Genomic DNA, 26,472 nt, shown 5'->3' with positions numbered 1-26,472 from the left:
CAGCAGAGCATATATTAACTTAAAATAATTTAAAATAGTGAAAATAATTGAGTGGCCTATTACCATTTTTGTTATTGTGACAAATACGTCACATCAGGTTTTCGGTTTTTAGGTTAAAAGCCCGATGTGACGTATACGTCACAGCGATATTTTTGTTACTTGTTTTATATTTATCAGGAAATATGGTCAAAACAGGTTAAATGCAATACAGGACATTAGCGGATTAGAATTGTTAAATGGGTTTAAACTTAGCCTAGTAACAAGAAATAAGCTTTTTGAATTTAGCTACTTTTTCACATTTCTGTTTCCTAACCCTAACCCCAAACTGAAGGACACATTTTTTTTTAATGTTGTACGTGCCCGCTGATGTTTTAAATTGAAATCACCCGTCATATTATAACCCCCAACTCTGGGAATTTTTTTTTTTTTTTTAATATTTCCAGGAAGTAGATTGTTTATTGCGTTGTACATTATTTGTGCTGTTTGGAAATGAACCAGGTCAGTGAATTTTAAAGATTTTGATTGATTTGATACTACATATATACTTAGCAGTGATATAATGTATTGTACATTTAATCAAGTACTGTACTAAAGTACAATTTTGAGGTTCTTGTACTTGAGTATTTCCATTTATGTAACTTTAGTTAGTTTTCAGGTGAAGATTTAACATGGAAAACATGACCAATTTAAAGTGATAACAGTATATTAAATAGTTAAAATGAACCCTATCTTTACAAACACTGCTTACATACATGCATGATGCATCAATAACATATCTGGAATATAAGAAACTATCTGAGTGGGGACATTCTGCACATTTTGATGCTGTTACTAGAGGAGTAATTCCACAGTGTAGTATGAGAACTGTTTAGGCAGTTTAAATGTACTTTTACTTTACTTGAGTAATTCCATTTTCTGCTACTTTATACTTCTACTTCATTACATTTCACATGCAAATACTGTATATTTACTTCACTAGATTTAGTAGATTTACTTCAATTACTAGTATCCGCTAGTGGAAAATAAGTACAGTACTTTTGTGACAGCTGAAGTTATTTTGCTTAACTTCTGACCCTTTACTTAAGTTATGATTTTAGATACAAATAGGATTCAGTTTACTTTAAATTAAATGTAACATTTACTGAATACATATTACATGGCAATTTTTGTAATAAGTTGCGTAACCCATGTCACCCTGTATATCAGCTTTTGTTAACTGTGGGGGGAAGTAAATGAATACATTAATACTACATGTATACTAAGGTAGTTTTAAGGTACTTTTACTTCACTTTAGTAATTCCATTTTTTTGCTATATTATACTTCTACATTTCACATGCAAATACTGTATTGTTACGGTACATAGCTACATAACTTTAGTTCCACAAATATCTGTGTTCTTTAAATATCTAAAAACATTTTGAATGCAAATAAAAACACCTTGTTGAGGCTGAGCTAGTTTACTTTGTATGCTATTGAAAAGCTTGATTTGAGGTAAAATCTTAAAACGGTAAAGATACAGTCAAATAAGTAAATACTACGCCATTTGGAGTACAGTAGAGGTATAAAGTAAGAAAAGGTAATTAAAAGATACACCAGTTATGATCAGTATTTAATACTATACAAAACCCATTCATTAAAGTGTTTATAGTTTTATAGATATGCATCCACATAAAGTGGATCTCTTTTCCTAACTTGTAACTACTGGTATTGAATATTAACTACAAAACAAATAAAGCATAATTGAACTGCCAATTAACAATACAATATAAAAAAGTGAAAAGGCTGGGTATTAATATTCAATGTTACTTTTATAAAGAGCTTATTCATGTCAAAACGATATTAGGTTTTTCTCAAATGCATCCACTGCATCTTATTGGAATATTCTAGTGTCCCTCCATTAGCATGCCTGACTCAAAGCGGATACATTTGGTATTTATGACTTCCTCGAAAGGTTTTTTTTTTTTTTGTGAATTTCCAACACATCTGTCTGTTGTAGTTCGTTAAAAATGATGCAGTAGAAAACACAAGAACATTTGCATAAAAATACCGAGGTACTTCCCATCCTTGGCTGTCACCTGAACCCGTAAGGTCTCAAAATATGAAAAAAAACAAAACAGACAATGACACTTTAAATCTTTTATAAAATATTTACAATTTCTGTATTATTCAAGTGATAGTGGTGTTGTTCATTTTAATGTGTTCCAGTTAAAGTTGGCAGAATTACCATTACTGTCAACGAACAGGCCACGTCTTTACAACAGCTCGTCTTCATCAGGCTCTCCAGTCTTTAACTCGTCCCTGAAAGCAGCAGAAGTTTCCGGAGTCGATGGCTGATTTCCACAGGCCCCAGAGACACCATCATCTCAGCTACACTGGGCCCTTGCTGCAGGTTTAAACGAGAGGATCAGGGGTCAGTGAAGTAATGCAATAAAACACAATAAGAAAGCAGTCTGTAACCTCTGTGAAAAGCATTCAGTCAACTTCCTCTTTCCATATTCCCTTTCTGAATATCTGCAGGGTCACTGTGGTGAATGAGTCAGTGCAGGATTTCAGAGGCTTTAGTCATTACTATAATTTAAAACATGCTATTTTTGCGTTTAGCTTAGCCATGCCATGCACAGAAATATAAAAAAAAAAATCATGTGCAATTGAAACTGTCCAGCAAGCATTACTGAGTCAGTTTTTTAAATGCAGGTTGCAACCAGAGATTAATGAATTTGCAAACGTGGAGTTGGAAGAATAAAATTGCAGAAATGAAAATTGCATTGAAGGATGTTATCGGTTCCTCAGAGTCAAAATTATCTTAAAATATCACACTGCAGGTGGTGTTCTAGAGGTAGACAAAACAAGAAGTATGCAAACACAAGGCTCTGGAAAACAAACTGTTTGTTTGATTTGTTGACTCAGTGAGGCTGAAAAGGCTGGATTTTTGTTTTTGTGTAGAGTGATTTGATTCTTGGTCATAACAGTGGTAAACAGTATTTCTTTTTGGGCCTGGACATACAGTTGTGCTCATAAGTTTACAAAGCCTGGCAGCATTTATGATTTATTGGCCATTTTTCAGAGAATATGAACAATAACATAAAAACTTTTCTTTCACTCATGGTTAGTGGTTGGGTGAATCAATTTATTATCAAAACACTGTTTATTCTTTTTAAAATCACAATGACAACAAAAACTACCCAAATGACCTTGATTAAAAGTTTACATACCCTCGAGATTTTGGCCTAATAACATGAACACAAGTTGACACAAACAGGTTTGATTGGCTACTAAATGTAACCATTGTCACCTGTGATGTGTTTGCTGGTAATCAGTGTGTGCGTATAAAAGGTCACCGAGTTTCTGTGCTCCTGACAGACCCTTGCATCAGCACCCAGTGCTGCACTGACGTTTCTGGATTCTGAGTCATGGCTAAAGCAAAAGAATTGTCAAAGGATCTGCAGGAAAAGGTAATTGAACTGTATAAAACAGGAAAGGAATATAAATATATCCAAGAAATTGAGAATTTGAGAATGCCAATCAGCAGTGTTCAAACTCTAATTAAAAAGTGGAAAATGAGGGATTCTGTTTAAACCAAACCACGGGCAGGTAGACCAACAAAAATTTCAGCCACAACTGCCAGGAAAATTGTTTAGGATGCAAAGAAAAACACACAAATAACTTCAGCTGAAATACAGGACTCAAAAAAAGTGGCGTGGCTGTTTCAAGATGCATAATAAGGAGGCACTTAAAGAAAAACGGGCTGCATGTTCGAGTCACCAGAAGAAAGCCATTACTACCAAATGCCACAAAGCATCCCGCCTAAAGTACGCCAAACAGCACATAGACAAGCCTCAAATCTTCTGGAACAAAGTCATTTGGAGGGATGAGACCAAAATGGAACTTTTTGGCTACAACCATAAACGTTACATTTGGAGAGGAGTCAACGAGGCCTATGATGAAAGCTACACCATTCCTACTGTGAAACAAGAAGGTGGATCGCAGATGTTTTGGGGCTGTGTGAGCTACACAGGCACAAGGAACTTGGTCAGAATGGATGGCAGGGTGAATGCAGCAAGTTATCATAAAATACTGGAGGAAAATTTGCACTCATCAGCCCGGAAGCTGCGTATGGGACGTAGTTGGACGTTCCAACATGACAACGATCCAAAACACAAGGCCAAGTCCATCTGTCATTGGCTGCAGCAGAATAGAGTGAAGGTTGTGGAGTGGCCATCTCAGTCTCCTGACCTCAATATGGAGCAGCTGTGGCTCAGTTGGTAGAGTGGTTGCCCATTGATCGAAGGGTTGGTGGTTTGATCCCTGACCATGGCAGCCTACATGTCGAAGTATCCTTGAGCAAGATACTGAACCCCAAATTGCTCCCGATGCTGCGTTCATCGGTGTGAGAATGAATTCCCAATGGTGGCAGGTGGCACCGTTTAGGGTAGCCTCTGCCACCAGTATGAATGTGTGTGTGAACCGGTGAATGTGCGCAGTCTGTAGTGTAAATCGCTTTGAGTGGTCGCAAAGCGACTAGATAAGTGCAGGTCCATTTACCATTATCAATATCATGGAGCAGCTCTGGGGAGATCTCAAACATGCAAGACAGACCAAGAATTTCCAGGAACTGGAGGCTTTTTGCCAAGAAGAATGGGCAATAAATCCACAACTACCACAAAAGACTTCAAGCTGTCATTGATGTTAAAGGGGGCCATATACGGTATTAAGAACTGGGGTATGTAAACTTTTGATCGGGGTCATTTGGGTAGTTTCTGTTATCATTATGATTTAAAAAGAGTAAACACGGTTAAATCAAAAGAAGAAAATGCAGGCACTCTGGTGAATTGACAAAAGTTAAAAACCCTTTATTTTATATGGGTTACATCTAAAAACACCAACGCGTGTCAGCTTGGGGTGTATGTATCATACAACCTGGGGCCTGCATTTTCTTCTTTTTTTTCACTGTGTACCCATTGCAAGAGCACCGGTGTATTTAGGGACACCAGCTGTTATTCGGTTTTTAGAGTAAACACAATTGTTTGATAATAAATGTCTTAACCCAACCACTAACCATGAGAAAAGTTTATCTTTTTTTGTGTTGCGGCTGTGGTTGTTTTTTAAAATAAATAAAGTTGAGTTTATATTCTTTGAAAAATGGCCAAGAAATCATAAAATCTGCCAGGGTATGTTAACGTATGAGCACAACTGTAACTCTTGTGAATAATATAGCAACTTAGTTAAATGAACACACATTAATTAGATAAAATAAAAATGTAGAGTTATTAAAAGTTAATAAGTTATTTTAAATCTGTAATTCTGTAATGGTGACATCCAATCACAACACTAATCAGTTTAAATGAAGCATATGGCTTCTGAATCATCTGCAAATAAACTTGGCAGAAGTAGCGACACTAGGCCTGTAAGACAGATATATCTGGAATTTTACTGCATTTAATAGCTGCAAATACACTTTCATTGTAAATGCTTTGGTTTGATTTAAAATAGTTTGTACAACATTAGACATACCGTAGCTGGGGCCTCTTTCATTGTGCAGTTTAAACAACTTTCTTTCCAATGTACAGAAGTACTGCAAAGGCCTGTAAACAGACTTTAAATAAAGTTCCCCTGCGTGAAGTTTAAATATCACAAAATAGTTTTTTTTAAAAGCTATGCAAGGCAGCAGGTTGCCATGAAAAAAGAAAAGTAAAAGCCTTCTAGGGGTTTTTGAATGAGGAAATGTTGAAAGCAAATGTCTCAGTCCGCCCCACACAGCTGGTGATGTGTGAAGAACGACTCAACACACTGGGTTAAAGTTAATATGAAGTTCAACAGCTACACCAACTCTGCTAAACCAAGTTCAGGAAATGCTGTAGTTTCATAGAAATTACTGATGACCTGCAGACCACTGAGAGCCAGACGTAACAGCTTCATCACGTCTATGTTCTTGGTGGCTTTAGTCTGCTTGGCCAGAGTCTTCAGATCTTTACTGAGTCGATCCACTGCCAGGTCCTCACCTCGCTCAGATATTATTCTGCAATGCATGCACACAGAAATGATCATAACCCTGCTAAAGAAATGAGTAGCTGTAAGGAACAGTGAAACATACAGCTGAACAATTATTAATAGCACATACTTGAGCACTAAAGAAGCGATGAGCTGGGCCTCTGCAGTGAGTGCTGCCACCTGCTGGCTGGAGACGGAAGGACGAACCCACAGGTACGAGTACAAAGGACTGACGAGCTGCTGCAGGGAGGATATGTGACCCTGCAGGGAGGAAGAGAGTAGTTTCAGTATTAGTAGAGAGACACAGGAGCAATACTCAGAAATGAAAGTAGAAGGCATATTTTAATGCCCATAGGAAGAAACAGAGTAAAAGTAAAAGTGATTGTAAAGGTCTCTCAGGTTTGTAGATTGGAAGCCCAAGAGTAAACCCACGCTGGAGAAAAAGACTGGTCTTGATGTAGACCTTTTATTAGGTCACAGGTAAAGCTATGCAGCAGTGGACTCAGACTGACACCGCTCTGGTCCCAGTCAGAATGAGCCCTGATTTCTTTAATAATTCACATTTTCATTCTTCTACAGAAGTTGGATTTAGGCCTGTCACGATAACACATTTTTTAGGAGGATATTCTCTCAGAAACTATCACGATAAACGATAGTATATCAATGTTGTTTAAGTTTTACAACGATATTAGAGCATAATAAGTACATCCTTTAACAGAAATGCATTTTTAAATCTTGAATATTAAACACTGGAATTGAAATGTGGAAAAGAAATATTCAAACATCCTAGATAAATAAAACAAAGAAAATAGACTTTCAGGCTCTGTTAACAAAACACTGCACTGAGATAATCATTGTGTATTATATGTTTTTATTATTGAAATAACAAACTGCTATAATGGCTTTTTTTTTGGCAATTCCTACTGCCTGTCAAAGATTTGCAGCATTACTTTAAACACAACACAAAAGCACAAAAAGTTACGCATGTCAACGTCAATATATTAAGTCAAGAAAAAAAAAAGATATAATAATTATCGTGACAGGCCTAGTTGGATTACAAGCAAAGAGAATTCTATTGGCGTGTGTGTGTGTGTGTGTGTGTGTGTGTGTGTGTGTGTGTGTGTGTGTGTGTGTGTGTGTGTGTGTGTGTGTGTGTGTGTGTGTGTGTGTGTGTGTGTGTGTGTGTGTGTGTGTGTGTGTGTGTGTGTGTGTGTGTGTGTGTGTGTGTGTGTGTGTGTGTGTGTGAGTGTGAGAGGCGCATATCTATGAGCGACAAAGCCTAAACAAGATAACATATTGTGAAGATGCGCTGTCTCAGGTCTCTCCATGAGAAAAACGAGCTACAGTCGAGAAAACGTATCTGCCTTCTTATAATTATTCAAATATAACACTATATGGTTAGGAATTTTGAAAAAGGAAAAACTTTACTTAACTACAGGAATTACTTTTTTAAAAACAATTTAAATCACCTTTGAAGGAAAACCAGGAAACGCTTTTATACAAAATACATTTAGTTAAGACCACATGAATATCCCGGGGCCGAGTGTCCCAAATAAAACAGTCTGACTCAGTTTGAATCGATTCATCAAACTCAGTTATTTTGCTGGTAAACCTGTTGAATTTTCCTTATTGAACCACACAAAACTGAAAATGTGTCAGACTGACCAAAATAGAGCTGGCTATTTTGGTAAAATCACTAAGTGGGCAGACCCCAGAGCAGAAACTCAGTTAACACACTGTACACACATAAATTTGTGGTTTTGTTATATGTGATAATAATGTTATAGCCTTAGTTTCAAATTTCAATTGCTGGTTTTTACTTTTTTTTTTCTTTTACCTCTGTGTGTTTATTTCACCTTATTGACTTTTACTTATTGGTTTTTACCATTTCAATGTTATATGGTTGAAATTTTGAGCGTTCCAACTTTTATTTTAGTTTTTATTTGAACTTTTGTCTGTTTTGTTTCAATCTTGTTCCGTGGATGTCTGCAAGTTTACATCGGAGGTGCTATTTAAACAAAGTTTAGTTCAGTTTAGTTTTATGGCTTCCCCCAACAGAACATTTAAAGTAATTTATCAACCTATTTTTATATCCTCCCATGTTTCCCTTTTGCTCTCAACTTCAGCAGTGCTTCGGCTCACAATGCTTACAGTTACTATAAAACATGTTAAACTGTATCATTGGTTAAATATATATATAATATCATCACACAGTAACATGATGTGAATACATATTTGTGAGTAGGCTTTGCTTATGTCACGGTTACCTTACGAAAATGCAGCACCCTCCTGATATAATCCTCCTGTAGCACTTCTTTATCCTGGATGTCTGCTGCATAGGCCTGCTGGATCTGTCCCTGCAGGTCGTTGATCAACAAACGGCACTGCTGCTCATCTTCAATACGGTGTTTCAGGTGAATTCTGTCACAAATCAGAGATTATGGATATATGAACTATGAGAAAAAGAAATAGCCATGCTGTACATACCACAGTAGCCCAAGGGTTGCAGCAGAGGAAGGACATGTCGACAAAATGAGAAGATTGATACTTCTCCGCAAGAAGTATCAATACTTCTCTTCTGGTAAATATGAGCCTTCAGCTAGTTAGCTTAGCTTAGCATAAAGACTTAAAACAGAAGGAAACAGCAAACCTGGTGAAAGTGTCAATGTGTGGTGTTGGGACTTACCTGTTGAACTCCGGTAGTTTTTCCAGGTCTAACAGAGCAGAATGTGTCGTGATCGTTGTAGGATTAAACTCAGAGATCAGTTCATCTATCCTCCGCCCAATTCTGTTGGCTGTAAAGCAACACAAGTCATTTAGGAGCATGTAACTATACACATTTCTTTTTACATCACAACTCATTTTTCTGATTAGTCCCTCTCTGAGCGCTCCTTCAGCACTCACAGTTGAATCCAGAGCCACAGTTGGTTGTGATGTCCAGCAGAGCCTCAGGCAGGACCCCGTCTCTCTGGAAACTTTGAATGAAAATATCCCCCTGCCTCTTGGACAGTTTGCTGCCATCTTTGTTCAACAGGAGCGGAAGATGCCCAAAAGTGGGCGGCTGCCATCCAAGAGCCCGGTACATGAGGAGATGTTTGGAGGTGGAGATGAGCCACTCAGACCCCCGCAGCACGTGGCTGATCCTCATGTAATGATCGTCTACTATGTTGGCAAGGTGATAGGTGGGAAAACCATCTGCTTTAATCACAACGGGGTCCCCCTCCACCTGAAGAAAAGATGACAGAGGGTTACTCTGTTAATCCCCTCAGATATTTGATTTGAAAAGTGGTCAAGCCAAGTTTCCAGTGTCAGAGTACTTGGATTCAAATCAAATGAGTAAATACAAAGGGAAATGCATTAAAACAGCAAAGAGAACGGGAGAATGGTTGGTCCTCACACTTCATAGATGTGTTACTCTATCTTATATCATTTACAGTTTAAACACCAGCTCTTTTATATGTTTAAAATCACTCTGGTTCTTTTCCCCTTCAGAATTCAGAAGTAGCTTGTTTTTGTAGGAGCATGATTTGACCTCAATCTGTTTGCTCTAAATGGCTCCTGTAGTCTGGGATTCTGGGATGCAGCAGGGCACAAATACAGGTGCATCTCAATAAACATTTATTATTATTATACATACGAATATGATGGAAAAGTCTATTTCCAGTCGTTCAATTTTCTTTTGGAATAATAAAATTTTTTGAGACACTGAATTGTAGGTCTTCATTAAATGTCAGCCATAATCATTATACTTAGAAGAAATTAAATAAATGAAGACATGAGATGTTTCATTCAGTGTATAATGGATCTATATAATGTGTTATTTCCATTTTTTGAATTGAATTACTGAGATAAATAAACTTTTCTATGATATTCTAATTCATTGAGATGCACCTGTACTGGCAGCTTGTGTAGTTGTAGGAGTAGCTAACTGGAGAGTTGCATAGCAGCATTTCTATATTTCTATAAAATATCTCTTTTCTGACTTTACATTCTTGCTCCTGTGGTTCATAGTGATGCATTTGTGTTCGCTTCAATTTTCTCAGTGTGAAATTAATCTGACACAAGAGGAAAATGCTCCAAGTTTACAAACTCATTACCTGATTCGGACCAAAGCTAACAAAATATAAATCTAAAAACAGCCTTTTTGTGTGAACCACACTGAATCTCTAGAAATCAGACCTGGGCCACCTCATGATGATTCCGTCCAAAGATCATGTCCTCAAAAGGCTCGACACCTGTTTCCAGACGAAACCTGACCACATGTGGCACTCGCTGACCCAGTTTCTCCTGGACCTGCTCAGCCCGGAGGTGACGACACCTGTTGTCATACCTGGGGAGAGAGAGAGAGAAACTCAGCCACGGCCTTGAACCTGACAAAACAAATGGATGATTGTGGACTTTTTTGCTGTTAAGTGCTGATAAAACAGACCTAATAGTTATTAGGGAAAGTGTAATCTATACATCTGTATCCTTCAGACATGATTATGGTAATATAATAAAAATTTTATGGTATTCAGCTTGTTCAGAACAGTGCAGCTAGAATCTTATTCTTTTAATGTTTTAATGAAGTTTTATGGTTCTGCTTTTAGTCCCTATCTATCTGAGCCAACTGCAACATATATACTGTCACACCTTCTTTGCTCTCTTGATGATGTTCTTCTGGTGATTCTTTTAGTTAACAAAAAAATCAGAGCCTTTGCCCACCGTGCCCCTTACTTTTTATCTCATCTTTTTTTGCTGGGTGTTCTGTTCGTTTGTATTCATAACAGCCTACCCCAGAACTTGGTCAGGTTCTTAAACCTTTGGAAATTATTATTACTTTGCTTGTTTTCGATTGGACTTTAATTGGATTGGTTGTTTGAAGTCTGACTGTGTTTTCTTCAAGTCTATGTGATATGTTTAGGTGCATTCATGTTTTCTAGCCACCTTGGTGTCTGTCCGTTCCTGAAGGCCTCCTTTTTGAGCAGGTCGAGTCTCTGAGAGCTGCAGAAACAGTAGTAGGCGTGACCACTCTCAAGAAGCTGCTGGGCCGTCTGAGTGTAAAGGTCCAGTCTCTGAGACTGCAGGTATGGACCCACAGACCCACCTCGACGAGGACTTTCATCCGGAGGTACACCTGAAGGTGAAAGCGAGCTTAGATAAAATTCTAAGGATGACTGTAAATGAGGACATAAGATAATGTTCAGTAACTTTACTGTAAGTTAGCTGTTAAGACTGATCCATTAACCCAATAATAGTGATTCAGTGTTTCCTACCGGCCCACTCCAGCATGTCCTCTATGGATTCTGCAGCTGCTGGTACCACCCTGCTCTGATCAGTGTCTTCCATTCGCAGGACGAACGAGCCTCCATACTTCTTGGCAAAGATGTAATTGTAGAGAGCAGTTCTGAGGCCTCCGAGGTGCAAGAAACCTGCAGGAAACCATAGTGATAAACATCAGACTGATGATATCAAACAGCTAAAGGAAACTTTTTACAGTATTTTTTTTTACTGAAGTAAAAGTAGCAATACCATAGTCTGGAAATACATGGTTACAGTTGTACAAGTACAACTACAAGCTTTTTCAAGCCATAACATATTTCTATACAGTACGTACAGTATACTGATTACTTCACTTCTTCGCCACATTAAATTAGATGCTAGTGCATGCTAGAATAATTTGATTATTCTACGTTGTTTAAATGAAATGATTACTCTGCTTCTTTCTGTGTCTCTCTTTTTGTATTTGTTGTCTGTCTCCACGGTCATCGAAGGTCACTATGTATGCGTAATTCACTAAACCTTGGGTGTACCATCTATCTCTCTATGCATTTATATATTAATCAGGCAATATGATTTTGATACAATGATTATGTTTGTGTGTTAATGTTGATTTAGAAACTGTGATTACTTTAATAACATATATTCCATTTGCTTAAACTGATTATGATTCTATAATCACAAAGAATATTATTGTCTGTTTTATATTTTTTAGACTTTAAAATAACAAGTAGACATTGAAAAATCCTTTGGCCTCCTGTTATATCTCTGTAGAGCATAACAAGGCAGAATGTTTGTCATAACAAGTTTGTTAGCAGGTCAGGGCACGGCCTTGTTCCGGGCAGCAAGATTGTTTTTTTTATTTTTATAACAATATCGTGACCCCGACGTGATGGGGAGTGGGAGCTGGAGGACGTGAGTAATAACTAATTTTTAATATATGCTTGATCTGAAATTTAACCTGTATTTCTCTTTGGAAAATAGATAACAGCCTGAATTCCTGCTGATACAACTGACATCCAGACTTTGTTGACAACGGCCGGGTACCCAAATCAAGAAAGGTGAGCAGAAACCTTTTTAAGAAAATCTGTGCAAATTGGCCTAATTCCAAAATTGAGTTGTTGTCAATGGAAAACAGATGTCATAGCTAGAACATAATACGTCAAGAAATGTACTGACTAAAGGGTGGACTGTCGGTGTCCAGCCCGAAGACAGGGGACATACGGTCCCGCTGTAGGCCTATTTGTTGGAAAAGGGAGACTGGACAAGTCTCGTCTGAAAACAAGGATTTTAGTCTGCTGTATAATTGCAGAAAAGGTGGATTTTAAATGATTTAAATCCAGCCTGAAGACAGAGAATTCGGTTTTCTGTGTTGATTTTAAAGGGGGATTTTTTTTTAAAGAAAATCCAGACGAAAAGCAGGAGACAAGGTCTCGCTGTATTGTTCTAATCAAGACGTTTTTCATAACGTGTGTGTTTATACAATAAGAAATGAAATTGTTTTAATCAAGGCGTTTTCATAACATGTGTGTGTATATAATAATAAATCAAAGTAATCCATGAAGGGTTGAAATGTCTGGGCTGAGTCTTTTCTCATAGAGTGAATTAAAAGAACACACGTCTTGGTGTCTCCTTGTCTGTGGGGAATTGTGGGAGGTTTGTTTTAAACTGTTGGTGACTCTGTCAGATTGTATTTAAAACTGTGTGCGAACGGAGTTTAACTTCCAGAGATTAAGCGCAACATTTCTTATAAATGTTGTAGAAGCTTCTCAATCTGGTTCAAAACACAGGGAAATGCATCCAATACAATCTTGTGACTCAGCATGTGTGGCAAAGTAATTTATCTGAACATATATATCATAGGAAAAGGTTTTGCATTTCATTCAGCGGAGTAAAAATATGGAATGGGATGTGTGAAGAATTAAAACAATGTTCAAACATTAAACACTTCAAAATCAACCTACCCTGCTGGTACTCAAAATTTGGATATTTTTCTTTAAAAAATATACTAACTCTTACTTTAAATTACCTTTTGCTGGAGATGAATAATCCTTACACCACTGCTCAAAGTTTAAGAGGCTGTCTCTGTCTGACAGAAGTTGCTTTGAGCATGTTTGTGTGAGTGACTTGAGTGTCTGAGTATATTTCTGCGATGAATGTTGAAACTCTGTTTCAGAGGGTTATAAGTTTTTCACTACATATTTGAAAAGCACTATTCCAGATCTGTAATAAGTACAATATAATTGGGACAGCTGCACAAAATAAGTACAACAGCTATATTTTGCCCCAATAGTGCATATTGGATACAGTGTTTACTGTGTAATACGGTCTGCTTGTTCTTTTTTATGTCAGTCATGCCAATGTTAAATTTATGACTGCCCCATAAGAGATTGGGCAATTTTATCCACAATAGCAGTGGATTTAATTGCATTTTAATTTAGTTGTGTGATATGTGATAAATAAAAAACGCACAGATAGAGTATTGGTTAAATGTATTTGGTGACATTTATCAAAATAAGCTGGCAATGATTACCTAATTTTAGTGAGTAATGTAACATAATGCAACCAAGTAAATTAAAATGTCAAGCACAAGAAAATAATTAATATCTACTAAATTACTTCATAACAGCAAATACTACAGATATATAAGTGTTCTTAAATTTTTGAGTAAAATTATGTTCTTGCTTATGAAAAACAAATAGACTTTGCTTAATTTGTTTAAATAAATATAACTTAAAACTTGGATGTAATTAAGTAAATGTTACTTAATATCTTAAGAACTGTTATGTTTTATGGAAAGTAAAATTTACTTGATACTGGCAAGTGAGTGTTACTTGATATTGCAACATTAAATTTTACTTAAATCATTTGTGTGCAAATACTGACAATATATTTTTAAAGTAAATCTTATGAGTTATTTTTTTTCCCAGTGTAGAAAGAAAAGAGAGAAGCAGGCAGAGAGACAGAGAGGCTCCAAGGCCACAGATAAGGCAGAGAGAGAGGTAGCCTGGTCTCCTTCAGGCCTGTTGTTTTGTTTATTGATACACAGCATTTTTCTTTTCAAGTTAACAGTTACACTCACTCACCCATACTGACTTTTACTGATAATCACACCTCATGGTATCTTTGGTTTATGTTTTGATTGATTTATTATGTGTTGTGCTTTGGGTGGAGGAGTTTTTCCTGCTCTGAGTGGAAGCGTAGTATAATTGTAACTGACTGGTGTGCATAATGTTACTGTAATGTAAACAAATGTTCCCCTGTTAGGCCAAGTGCCGTTTACCCCTTTGGGTTTCGTCTTGTTTGTTGTTTTACTAGTGTTGTTGTGGCACTGGTTAGAGCATTTGTCTCGGGAGCACATTCATGGTCAAGGGTAGGTCGCCAGTTTCTGGTTGCTTCCCCTCGCCATGGGCTTCAGTGCATAAGTACCCACCGCTGGTCACCACATGAAGACTAGGGTTGAGATTAGCTAGACAGTAATGGTCAGGTAGTCAGCTAGAGGGGAGCATTGTTTACTGTCTAGGCCATAGTGTTTGGCTGGTTGTGCACCACAGTGGCTGCTCTGTTCATTGCATTGATTTTTGCACACACACAAGTATGACAAGTGTTGATGAGTTATTTTTTTTTTTTTCTCCTTTAGTGGAGTCTTTTGGCTCTCTGCACAAAAGAGCAGCTGCTAAAAATGGCACAACATTATGGCCTTGACGTTGGTGACAAATGTATAAAAAACAGAGATAAACTTGTCTTGAAGGCCAGTTAAAAAATAAATAAATAAAAGAGGGGGGATTTGTCAGAAGTCCCGTCAGCTGTTTTCAGTGTAATGTGTTGCCTGTTGCGGCATACAGGTTTAACGTTTAAACAGCAGAGAGAGTTGCTTTAGATGCACACAGCTTCAGATACATAGAGAGCATGTTTAAATTTAGTCCATTTATTATAGGAGCTCAGTCTTATACTGAGTTACTGAGGTATTTGGGTCCCGGAATAACTTGGTTGACACGCCTCGCCTTGACTGATGCTCTTCTACCGTATTGAATAAATGTTCACGCTGTTGCACATCATAGTCCGTTTATTGCCGTGCAATGTAAACAAAGAAAAAACATACAAACAAATACCGGCATGATGCATTACACTGCTAAAGCGCTACAGCGGCGCAGCGGCGTAGCGGCGGTCAAAAAACCGTTTGCCCTTCCGGGTCAAAACCCTGCACAAAGAGTGAACAATCACCCCTATATACACCTGAGCTCCCCAGGTAACAGCATAGCGACCCCACATATACATTGAGTGAATTACACCACACATAAACACTCAACCAAACACATTCAGCTCCTACACACCGGCCCCTAATTGTTAATGACAGACCGACATAACAATTCAAAATACAACATGAAAGGAGCAACATGTGTTAATACAGTTACATTAAAGTACAGTACAGACCAATCTACACTCCATGTACCAAACAGAGTTTTGTCACCGGCCTTTCAATAATGTTGGCCTTTGTCTGTAACCTCACAGAACGCACAAGCCCTTGTTTATCTGGAAAACCTTCCAGAACTCTGCCAAGTGGCCATGAACCACGTGGAGCTGAAGAATCCATGATCACCACGATATCTCCAGCTGTCAAACTCCTCTTCCTCTCATTCCACTTCTGCCTCTCCTGGAGCAAGGGCAAATACTCCCGAATCCATCTCTTCCAGAAAAGGTCCGAGAGATACTGTACTTGTCTCCAGCGCCTTTTCACGTACAGATCATGATGTTCAAACACTCCAGGTGGCAAAGCTGGTTTCCCTCTTAATAGAAGAAGATGATTAGGCGTGAGAGGTTCCAAGTCATTAGCATCCTCTGAGAGCTTGGTGATTGGACGGTCGTTCAAAATGGCCTCCACTTCACAGAACACTGTATGAAGTCCATCATCATCTAACTTCTGCTGATGCAGAACAGAACTGAGTACTCTTCTCACCAGGCGGATCATCCGTTCCCACACACCACCATGGTGTGAGCCTGCTGGCGGATTAAAGTTCCACTGAATTCCAACCTGTGACAGAGCTCCTTGAATCCTGTCCTGATTCAAAGCAGTAAGCGCCTCCTTCAGCTCTCTGTCTGCTCCAATGAAGTTAGTGCCATTGTCTGATGTGAGACTTGTCACCTGCCCTCTTCTGCTGATAAAACGCCGCAGAGCATTGATGCATGCATCTGTGTCTAATGAAACAGCCACCTCCAGATGGACTGCCCTGCTCGCCATACAGGTAAAGATAGCGCCATATCGCTTACAAGTTGATCTTCCTCTCCTCACCTCCACTGGACCAAAATAATCCACTCCTGTGTTTGTAAATGGTGGAAGATCAGGAAGGATTCTCACCTTTGGCAGGTCGGCCATTTTTTGTTCCACTGCTCTTCCATTGTAGCGTCTACAGAAGCTGCATTCACCAATAATTTTTCTGACAGCTGCATTGCCGTTGGTTATCCAAAACCTCCTCCTCACCTTGGACAGTGTGTGAGTCCGTCCACCATGCCCCAGATTCTGATGCACATGTCTGAGAATGAGCGTGGAAATGTGCTGGTCTTTGGAAAGAATAAGCGGATGCTTGGCTTCCTCGGGCATTGCTCCTCTGCTCAATCTTCCCCCAACTCTCAGGAATCCATCCTCCAAACATGGATCCAGCCTGTATATGGGACTCTGTCGACTCACTGCCACTTTCCCAGATGACAAAGCAGACACCTCTTCACCAAACCTCTGTCGCTGACAATAGCGAATTATGGCACCCTCTGCTCCCAGCAACTCATCCAGCGTCAGACTGCCACTTATGGACGTTGATGCGACTCCCTTTCTTTCCGTCTGCAACGAACCGCCTTGACTTCCTTTCTCCAGACAATTAGACACAGAAGCTTCTAATTGCTTCCTCTTGCGACTCTGTGTCAACAACATGACCTTTAACCTCAGGATCCAGGCAACAGCTGTCTTTAGTCTCCTCCAGTCAGAAAAGTAGGCGATGAGCTGGTTCGTAGGACTAGAAACATCACACACACTGATGGTATTCACCGTCACCTCCTTTCTGACCTCTTGGTCATCAGAGTCCACTGAGACGTCCAACACAGTTCTAGGCCAGTCCTCCTCATGCTTCCAAAGAAAAGAAGGCCCTTCCAGCCACCTGTGGTTGTTCAGAAAATCAGAGACCTTCATTCCCCTCGATGCATCGTCGGCTGGATTATCCTTGGAACCTACATGCCTCCATTGTGAGGGTTTAGATGTTTCTCTGATGGTCGAGATTCTGTTGGCCACGAACGTGTGAAATCGTCTGTCCTCGTTGTTAAGGTACTTCAAAACTGAAGTGCTGTCAGTCCAAAAGACTGAATCCTTCACCTGGACATTCAGCTCTGCCTTTAACAACAAGTCCACTCTAACTGCGAGGACAGCTGCCGTCAACTCCAGTCGGGGAATAGTCACAGCCTTCAGTGGTGTCACCCTGGCTTTGCCGAGCAGAAAGGTGACCTGGATGTTATTTTCCTGATTTAACATACGGATGTACGTTACAGTTCCGTATCCTCCTTCACTGGCATCAGCAAAGTGATGTAACTGGGCATGCTTGATCTCTCCAAACCCCACTGGCTTGATGCACCTTCCCACACTGAATGCAGACAGCTGCTTCAAGTCCTCCAGCCACCCTTTCCAACGAGGTAAGATGTCCCTGGGCAGATCATCATCCCAGCCACAGCCTCTCCTACAGAGCTCCTGCTGCATCATCTTGGCAGGCAATGTGACTGGTGCCAGAAACCCCAACGGATCGTACACCGAGCTGGTAACTGACAGCATACCACGTCTGGTGAGAGACTGTTGTTTCATCTCCATCTTAAACCTGAAAGAGTCAGTCTCCACACACCACTGTAGACCCAAAGCCCTTTCCAGCGGCAGAATATCTTGGTCCAAATCCAACTCCTTCAGGTCCTTGGCCCTTTGCTCCTCTTTGATGGCCTGCAACACAATACGACTGTTGCTTATCCACTTTTCCAAAATGAAGCTCCCCTTCTGACACAGAGCAGTAAGATCTTTGATCATTTGGATAGCTTCTTCTTCAGTGGCTGCACTCTTTAAGCAGTCGTCTACATAGAAATTTTGCTTAACAGACAAAACCACATCGTCCACAAACTCAGACTGGTTGTCATCTGCAGTTTTCCTAAGTGCATAGCTTGCACAGCTAGGAGATGACACAGCGCCAAACAGGTGTACAGTCATCCGATACTCCCTGAGGTCCTGAGTGATGTCACCATCTGGCCACCAAAGAAAGCGAAGAAAATCTCTATCCTCCTCAGCAACCTTCACTTGATGGAACATGGCTTGAATGTCGCCCATGAATGCCACCACTTCATTCCTGAAACGAAGAAGAACTCCAAGCAAAGAGCTGGTGAGGTTGGGACCTGGCAACAACTCGCTGTTCAAAGATGCTCCTTGAAATGTGGCTCCACAGTCGAACACTACACGGAGAGATCCTTTCCTTGGATGATGGACACCATGGTGAGGGATATACCACACCTTCCCCCTTTCACCATGCAGCTGTTCCTGAGGCACTTGCTCTGCGTAGTTCTTACTGACGAGTGTGTTCATGTACCCACTGTACTCCTGGTGCAAGTGTTTGTTGTTCAGAAATTTTCTCCTCAAACCCTGGATCCTTTGCTTAGCCACTGCAAAGTTGTTAGGTAGACAAATCTCCTTGTTCTTATAGGGCAATTTCAAACAGTACCTTCCCTCCTGAAGTACTGCTGAGTGCTCCATGATTTCCAGGAACTTGAGATCTTCTCTGGACATTTCATTCTCCTTTGTGGTTTTCTCATTAAACTCATGATTATATTGCTTGACCAGCATTTCTTTGAGCTTACACACAGAGATCCTGTTCACCATTGCCAAGGGCAGCTCCTCTTCTGAAGCAACACTGTTTCCATTCAGTGGTCCATTAACAACCCACCCAAGCACTGTCTTAATAGCATATGGGCCATTCCCGCTACTGTTAATGACCTCCCAGGGCTCTAATATCCTGGGAGCGTTGGTTCCAATTAACAGGTCGACATTTGCTTTTATGTTTGGGATGTTCACCTTGGATAAATATGGCCATTTTGCCAGTTCTTCAGTTGTTACCATGTTATTAACATCGACTGGCATTTTTGTCTGTGTGAGAACCTCTGGGAGAACATGAAAGTCATTGCTGTCCAGATTGGATACCTCCAAACCAGTCAATGAGTACGCCGGAACCACTGTTTTTTGCCCCATCGTGCTCAACAGGAAGCTGGTTTTTCTCCCTGGGACATTCAGCTTTCGCATAAGATATTCTGAGCAGAATGTGGCTGAACTTCCCGGGTCCAAAAAGGCATAGGTTTCTATGATGCGATTTCCCTTTGCACCTTTAACCTTCACAGGCAGGATAGATAACACACACCGGTCCTGACCGGCCCCTGTGTGTCCACATGTTTTGAATGAAGTTGGCTGGTGAGATGTTTCAGACTGTTCCAGAGCTGGTTGCCTTTTAATATGAAGCACAGTGGGGTGGGTTTGACTACAAATTTTACATGTCAAGCGGCTTTCACACTCACGGCTCATGTGTCCTACACCTAAACATGCAAAACAAACCCCCTTTCCCCTCAGAAACAAGATTTTTTCTTTGTGCTTCTTTCCCTGGAACTGTTTGCAGTCCTCCAAAGAGTGGTCACGAGCACAGCAAAGGCATTCGGCCTTTTTTGCTTCTCTTGGGTCTGATGTAAACTCTTTAATTTTCCCAGGCACTTCCATAGATGTTACAGTGGTAGCCACAACATTTCCTTTCATTTTGTTTCTAGGTTGCGCTTTGAACCAAGAGACAGTCTTTATTCCAGCAACACCAGATGACTCCTGTATCTCACCAAACAAAGGGTCAGAAAGAATGCTGACACGACGCTCGATAAATGTGACCAGATTAATGAAGCAAGCTGGCTGATTGGTTGTCTCCATTATGTCATGAGCTATGGTCCTCCACTGCTCCCTCATTCTGAATGGCAACTTGGACACAATGGCTCTTATATTTACTGGCATATCCAGTTCCTGCATGTACTGAAGCTCTTCCATTACATTGCAGCATCCACGCAGGAATAAGGAATAGGCTTGCAGTGTTTTCACATCCTCAGATTTTATTGTCTGCCAAGCCAGAGCCTTTTCCATGTAAGCACTTGCGATTTTGTACTGATTTCCAAAATGTTTCTGGAGGAGTTCCTTTGCCACTGCGTAGCCACGCTCAGGGGCCATGTGCTGGCAGCTCCGCACCAATTCACGTGGCTGTCCTCTTGTAAACTGTTCCAGATAGTACAAACAGTCTGCTTTTCCTGCCTTTTCCTCAACTCCTTGCTCAAAGGCTTTGATGAACGCCCTGTACTGGAGAGGGGCCCCTTCAAATGTGGGAATATCTCGTGGGGGCAGTGACATCATATGCTGCTGCTGTACCAGAGCTGCTGTTATTTCATTTTGCCTCTGCATGATGGTAAGTATGTCAGGTGGACTTTGACTGACGTATGGATAGTGTGTAGGTTGAGCAGTTGTTGTTGACTGATGTTGAAAATTCAGTGTTGTTCCAGATGTATTTACTTGTTGCTGTTCATTTTGGCTGAACTGATGCACTGAAGCAGCTTGAATCCATTGCTCAGTTTCCTTGGGTCGCACATCCTTTAATAGAGTTTTGTTGGGTGGAAGTGACCATTTTGTTGATTCATGTTGTTGTGTTGATTTCCATGTCTCAGGGTTGTACTCCTTTGCCATAGGGTTTAATGTGTTGACAGCTTTTTCCAGATTTTTCCTTTTCTCCTTTTCCAGATATGAATTCATGCCATTGGATGATTGAGAAGAACTTCTCCGCTCTGAAGCATTTAATACAGCTAGCTTAGCAGTGGAAGCAGCAATTTCAGCTTCCAAATCCAGCTGCTCTCTTCTCCTTCTCAGCTGCTGTTCCTGTTCCTCCAAAGCATGCCTTTCCTTTAAAGCTGCAACACGAGCAACAAGTGCTGCCTTTTCTGCCTCAGCCTTCATGGCTGCACAGGATGCAGTACTTGATTTTGCACTGTTATGGCTCCTATGGCTTGAGCGTTTACTAACATTTGAAATGCTGTCATTAGGATTAATGTCATCCACCACATAACCCTTTTCATTACCTTCATCACATGAAACCCACATTTTTGTGTCAGCAATACACTCATTAATTGGCAACATTTTGGCCTTAAACCATATTTCATGTTTTTCTTTTTCCTCACATGGCAAAAGACCCAACAAATGATTATGCATATTTTTTACTTCATAACACACTTCAAACAATTCCTCAAGAGCATTTTGCACCTCAGTTTTATCATTGTTTAACATCAAACCTTGTATTGATTTTCTTATGCTGGCTGCTTTATTTAACTTAGCTTTTCTACCAGATTGCAACCTGTCTAATTCATTGGCAAGAGCCTTTGCAGTAAGTTTAACCACTCGTTTTTCAGTTTGTGTTTTAACACTACCAGCCACACTACTGGATTTATTAACAGTCTGCACATGAGTCCCGGCAGTTTTAATTATGTCCGACGCAGCGTCGCGCTTCTCCATAATGAATAGTCAGCTGATAACCAGTTCACAGCGAAACAAAAGAACCGACGCAAAGTTTATTGTCCCCCCGGCTTCGCCGACCAATGCATTGGATTTATGTCCGGCTATGTGTGCACACAATTTAAATGGCCATTCACCGGTGTAGCGCTACACATACCTCCGACCGTGCGTTGGGCGCCGTGAGATGATCCGGTGCTCCGGTGGCTCCGATGCTCCACGGCTGGCTCAGCCTCAGTCCCGTAACTCCGCCGGCGTCCCGACACCCACGTCCAGACGCTCTCCAAACCTCCTCGCAGTTCCAAACCGCTTCCAGCAGCTCCACTCGTCTTTGCGCTCACCTCCGGTCCGTACCAAACGTGCCGGTGTCCAAACGAAGTTCCAACTGGTGCAGGTTTTTTGACTAATATTATAGGAGCTCAGTCTTATACTGAGTTACTGAGGTATTTGGGTCCCGGAATAACTTGGTTGCCACGCCTCGCCTTGACTGATGCTCTTCTACCGTATTGAATAAATGTTCACGCTGTTGCACATCATAGTCCGTTTATTGCCGTGCAATGTAAACAAAGAAAAAACATACAAACAAATACCGGCATGATGCATTACACTGCTAAAGCGCTACAGCGGCGCAGCGGCGTAGCGGCGGTCAAAAAACCGTTTGCCCTTCCGGGTCAAAACCCTGCACAAAGAGTGAACAATCACCCCTATATACACCTGAGCTCCCCAGGTAACAGCATAGCGACCCCACATATACATTGAGTGAATTACACCACACATAAACACTCAACCAAACACATTCAGCTCCTACACCATTCATTATATTGCAAATATATATATAATATTTATATAGCAAATTGCAGCCGTTTTAAATGCAGTCTATTTTTACCCCATTGGTCAAAGTTATTTTATAATAGGCTAAAAGCACTTTTTCAAATGGATATTTGTGTCACAATCTGCCTGAATTTATATTCTTGCCCAACATTTCTTGCAATTTATTCTCCAATACTGATTCAGTTATTATCAGAGTGTGCTTCACTATTCTACAGTAAATGTTTTGAAGGACCAGCCACTGTGGGTGAAAGGGGGGTGCCCCTGGATTTACCACAGTTGGGCCATGTGTCCTTTTACTGTACATTAATTGCACTGGAAGCCTTCTGTCTACACAGGTCCAGGAGACATGACAGCTCCAGAAAAGCTGGGGTATGGGTGAAAGACGGAAGTGGACGGAACCATGTTGGGCAAGTCCATATCAGGTTGAAACAGCAACAACATATGCTGTGAGAATCATACATTCATGAAAAAATCATATTCATATAATCAATTGTGTTTGACATTATATACTGCAAAAATGTGGATAAATATTACAGAAAGATTGCTTTGGATACAGCTGTTTTGCTCTGTCGTTATAATGCTCTCTGTTCTGTGTCACCTGGAGCCGAGGGGGAGAGTGGACCACAGAGGACCGTATGGTGGTAATATTATTACTATATTATATATAGGAATTGACATATTGACGACACAAGCATAGTAGTGTGTGTGTGTGTGTGTGTGTGTGTGTGTGTGTGTGTGTGTGTGTGTGTGTGTGTCGTATCTGTTCTGTCTGTGTCTGCCTCATCTCCATGGTCATCGAAGGTAAATCCCCTTCCCCATATCAAATGACATTAATCCACTCTGAAATGCATGCTTTGCTGCTCACTGATATTGCTACTGTTCATAATTGTGACAGTTAAATGAAATGATTACTCTGCTTCTTTCTGTGTCTCTCTTTTTGTATTTGTTGTCTGTCTCCACGGTCATCGAAGGTCACTATGCATGCGTAATTCACTAAACCTTGGGTGTACTATCTCTCTCTCTATACATTTATATATTGATCAGGCAATATGATTTTGATACAATGATTGCTTGTGTGTTAATGTTGATTTAGAAACTTTAAACTGAGAACTTGGACGTCTCCTGCTCATCATTCCCCATCAACGAACTGCGCAGAAAAGATAGGTGAGGATTTTTGGTGTTGGTGTCAGGTAATTCATTTTTCAAGGTTTCCTCAAGCTATTTTTCTAACATGCACTATAAACAACCCAAATTATGTTTCATGACACCCACCCACAAACCTAGCAATGAATTACTTCATAATTAATGGTGGTGATGAGAACAGCATTCAACAACAATTAAAAACAAGAACCGAGGAAATGCCATCTTAAATCTATTCAATTTACAGTGAGGAAACACCAGACACAGCAACTGGCACTAAGAGGTAAAACAGATTAAATTATAGAAACTAAAACAATAGAAAACAATTTTATAAAAACCATATTAAATATACTAAAAAAGTAAAATACAGATATAACAAAATAAATAAAGGTAAATTAAAAGCCAAACTAAAACGGTAAAATACAATAAATAAGTAGATAAATAGGCAGATAAGAAAAAGTGGGTCTTGAGCCTGTTTAAAAAAATATATATACACCGGTACATCTCAAAAAATTTGAATATCATGAAAAAGTTAAATATTTTTTGTCAATTATTTCAGAAAGTGAAACTCATATTATATAGATTCATTACACATATAGTGAAATATTTCAAGCCTGTTTTTCTTGTAATTTTGATGATTCTGGCTTAAAGATAATAAGAACCAAAACTCAGTGTTGCAGAAGATTAAAATATTACATAGGATCAACTACAAAAAAGGGATATTTTAAACACAAATGTCAGGCTTCTGAAAAGCATGTTCATTTCTATACACTCAATATTTGGCAGGGCTCCTTTTGCATGAATTACTGCATTAATACTTGGTGGCATGGAGGAGATCAGCCTACAGCACCATGTTGCTCTGATAGCAGCCTTCAGCTCATCTGCATTGTTGGTCTGGTGTCTCTCACCTTCCTCTTGACAACAGCCCATAGACTCCTATGGGGTTCAGGTCAGCCCAGTTTGCTGGCCAGTCCAGCCCAGTAACACCATGGTCATTGAACCAGCTTTTGGTACCTTTGCCAGTGTGGGCAGGTGCCAAGTCCTGCTGGAAAATAAAACCAGCATCTCTATAAAGCTTGTGGAAGCAAGAAGAGCTCTAAAATGTCCTGGTAGACGGCTGGGTTGACTGTGGACTTCAGAAAACACAGTGGACCAACACCAGCAGAGGACATGGCCCCAAATCACCACTGACTGAGGATTCTGGACTTCAAGCAACATGGATTATGTACCTCTCCACTCTATCTCCAGACTCTGGGACCTTGATTTCCAAATGAAATGTAAAATGTACTTTCACCTGAGAAGAGGACATTGAACCACTGAGCAACAGACCAGATCTTTTTCTACACAGCCCAGGTAAGATGCTTTTGATGTTTTCTCCGGTTCAGGAGTGGCTTGACTTGAGGAATGCCCATGTCTAAGATTCGTCTGTGCTCTGATGCGCTGACTCCAGCCTCAGTCCACTCCTTGTGAAGGTCCCCCAAATTCTTGAATGGATTGTGCTTGACAATCCTCTCAAGGCTGCAGTCATCCCTGTTGCTGGTGCCCCTTTTCCTGCCACACTTTTTCCTTCCACTTAACTTTCTATGAATATTGTTGGATATATCACTCTGTGAACAACCAGCGTCTTTAGCAATGACCTATTGTGGCTTTCCCTCCTTATGGAAGGTGTCAATGGAAATCTCTCAAGTCAGCAGTGTTCCCCATGATTGTGTAGCCTACTGACCCAGACTGAGAGACCTTTTAAAGGCTCAGGAAACCTTTACAGGTGTTTGAGTTTATTAGCTGATTATGGTGTGACACCATGAGTTTCCAATTTTGAACTTTTACACAATATTCTATTTATCTGAGACAGTTTTGGGTTTTCATGATCTCTAAGCCAAAATCGTAAAAATCACAAGAATACAGGCTTAGAATATTTCACTGTATGATGAATCTATATAATATACGAGTTTCACTTCTGCAATGATTGACAATTTATTTATTTTTTTCATGATATTCTATTTTTTTAGATGTACCTGTGTATCTTCTGCCCAAATGTGTCAAGTGTTTCTACGTAGACTTTTAGCATTCAACATAATCTATATTTCAAGCAATTTAAACACTTTAATCAAAAATCAGGCAAACCTTGAACAAATCATATTCAATGTTTTCTAGTAGCCATAGGAGCCCTGCTCTGGATGACCTTACAGGACATTTTAACACTACCTTACCTGTCGGACTGGGTGCAAACCGGACCCTCACATCACCCTGCTGGACCGTGGAGCAGCGCCTTGTCCCAGCCGTGTTCAGCTGGATTTTAACCAGCCTGTTTCTGACAACTGTCAGACACCGAAAACACCTCTGACTCAAAGGCATCATAGTAAGGTTTGCATTCGCTTAGCTAACGTTAGCTAAGATGGCTAAAAGTCCAGCTTCATTAATGTTTCCGAGAGTTACTGAAACTGCATTTCTATAGACGCCACGAACAGGAACACGATGCGTTTCATGTGGTGTGTTTGGGTCAAACATGATCTGGGTTCATTGAAAAATGTTCTTCTTCTTCGAAACAGGACCGGAAGATTAATTCAGCCTCCTCATATTGCATACTGCCACCTAGTGGAGGGACACCTGTATTCTTCTCAAACTGATTCTGCTCTTAACCTTCTGAAAGTATGTTTTAATTACAAAT

General features: G+C 40.1%; 1 protein-coding gene across 1 annotated transcript; it reads right to left on the bottom strand.

Annotated features, from left to right (window-relative positions):
• Positions 1–2,122: 2,122 nt before the first annotated feature.
• Positions 2,123–26,360, bottom strand: ears2 (glutamyl-tRNA synthetase 2, mitochondrial). Its single transcript, XM_059333527.1, has 10 exons — positions 26,015–26,360; positions 11,245–11,400; positions 10,916–11,105; positions 10,169–10,319; positions 8,894–9,215; positions 8,676–8,784; positions 8,257–8,410; positions 6,120–6,250; positions 5,888–6,017; positions 2,123–2,390 (listed from the first exon to the last, which is right to left on the bottom strand). Exons 1-10 carry the CDS (start codon positions 26,160–26,162, stop codon positions 2,289–2,291), a joined length of 1,593 nt encoding a protein of 530 aa, XP_059189510.1. The 5' UTR covers positions 26,163–26,360; the 3' UTR covers positions 2,123–2,288.
• Between the last annotated feature and the right edge of the window lie 112 nt (positions 26,361–26,472).

The sequence above is a fragment of the Centropristis striata genome, chromosome 1 (genome assembly GCF_030273125.1).
Source record: "Centropristis striata isolate RG_2023a ecotype Rhode Island chromosome 1, C.striata_1.0, whole genome shotgun sequence".
In the NCBI taxonomy this organism is placed as follows: domain Eukaryota; kingdom Metazoa; phylum Chordata; class Actinopteri; order Perciformes; family Serranidae; genus Centropristis; species Centropristis striata.
This window is presented reverse-complemented; position numbering and strand designations above follow the sequence as displayed.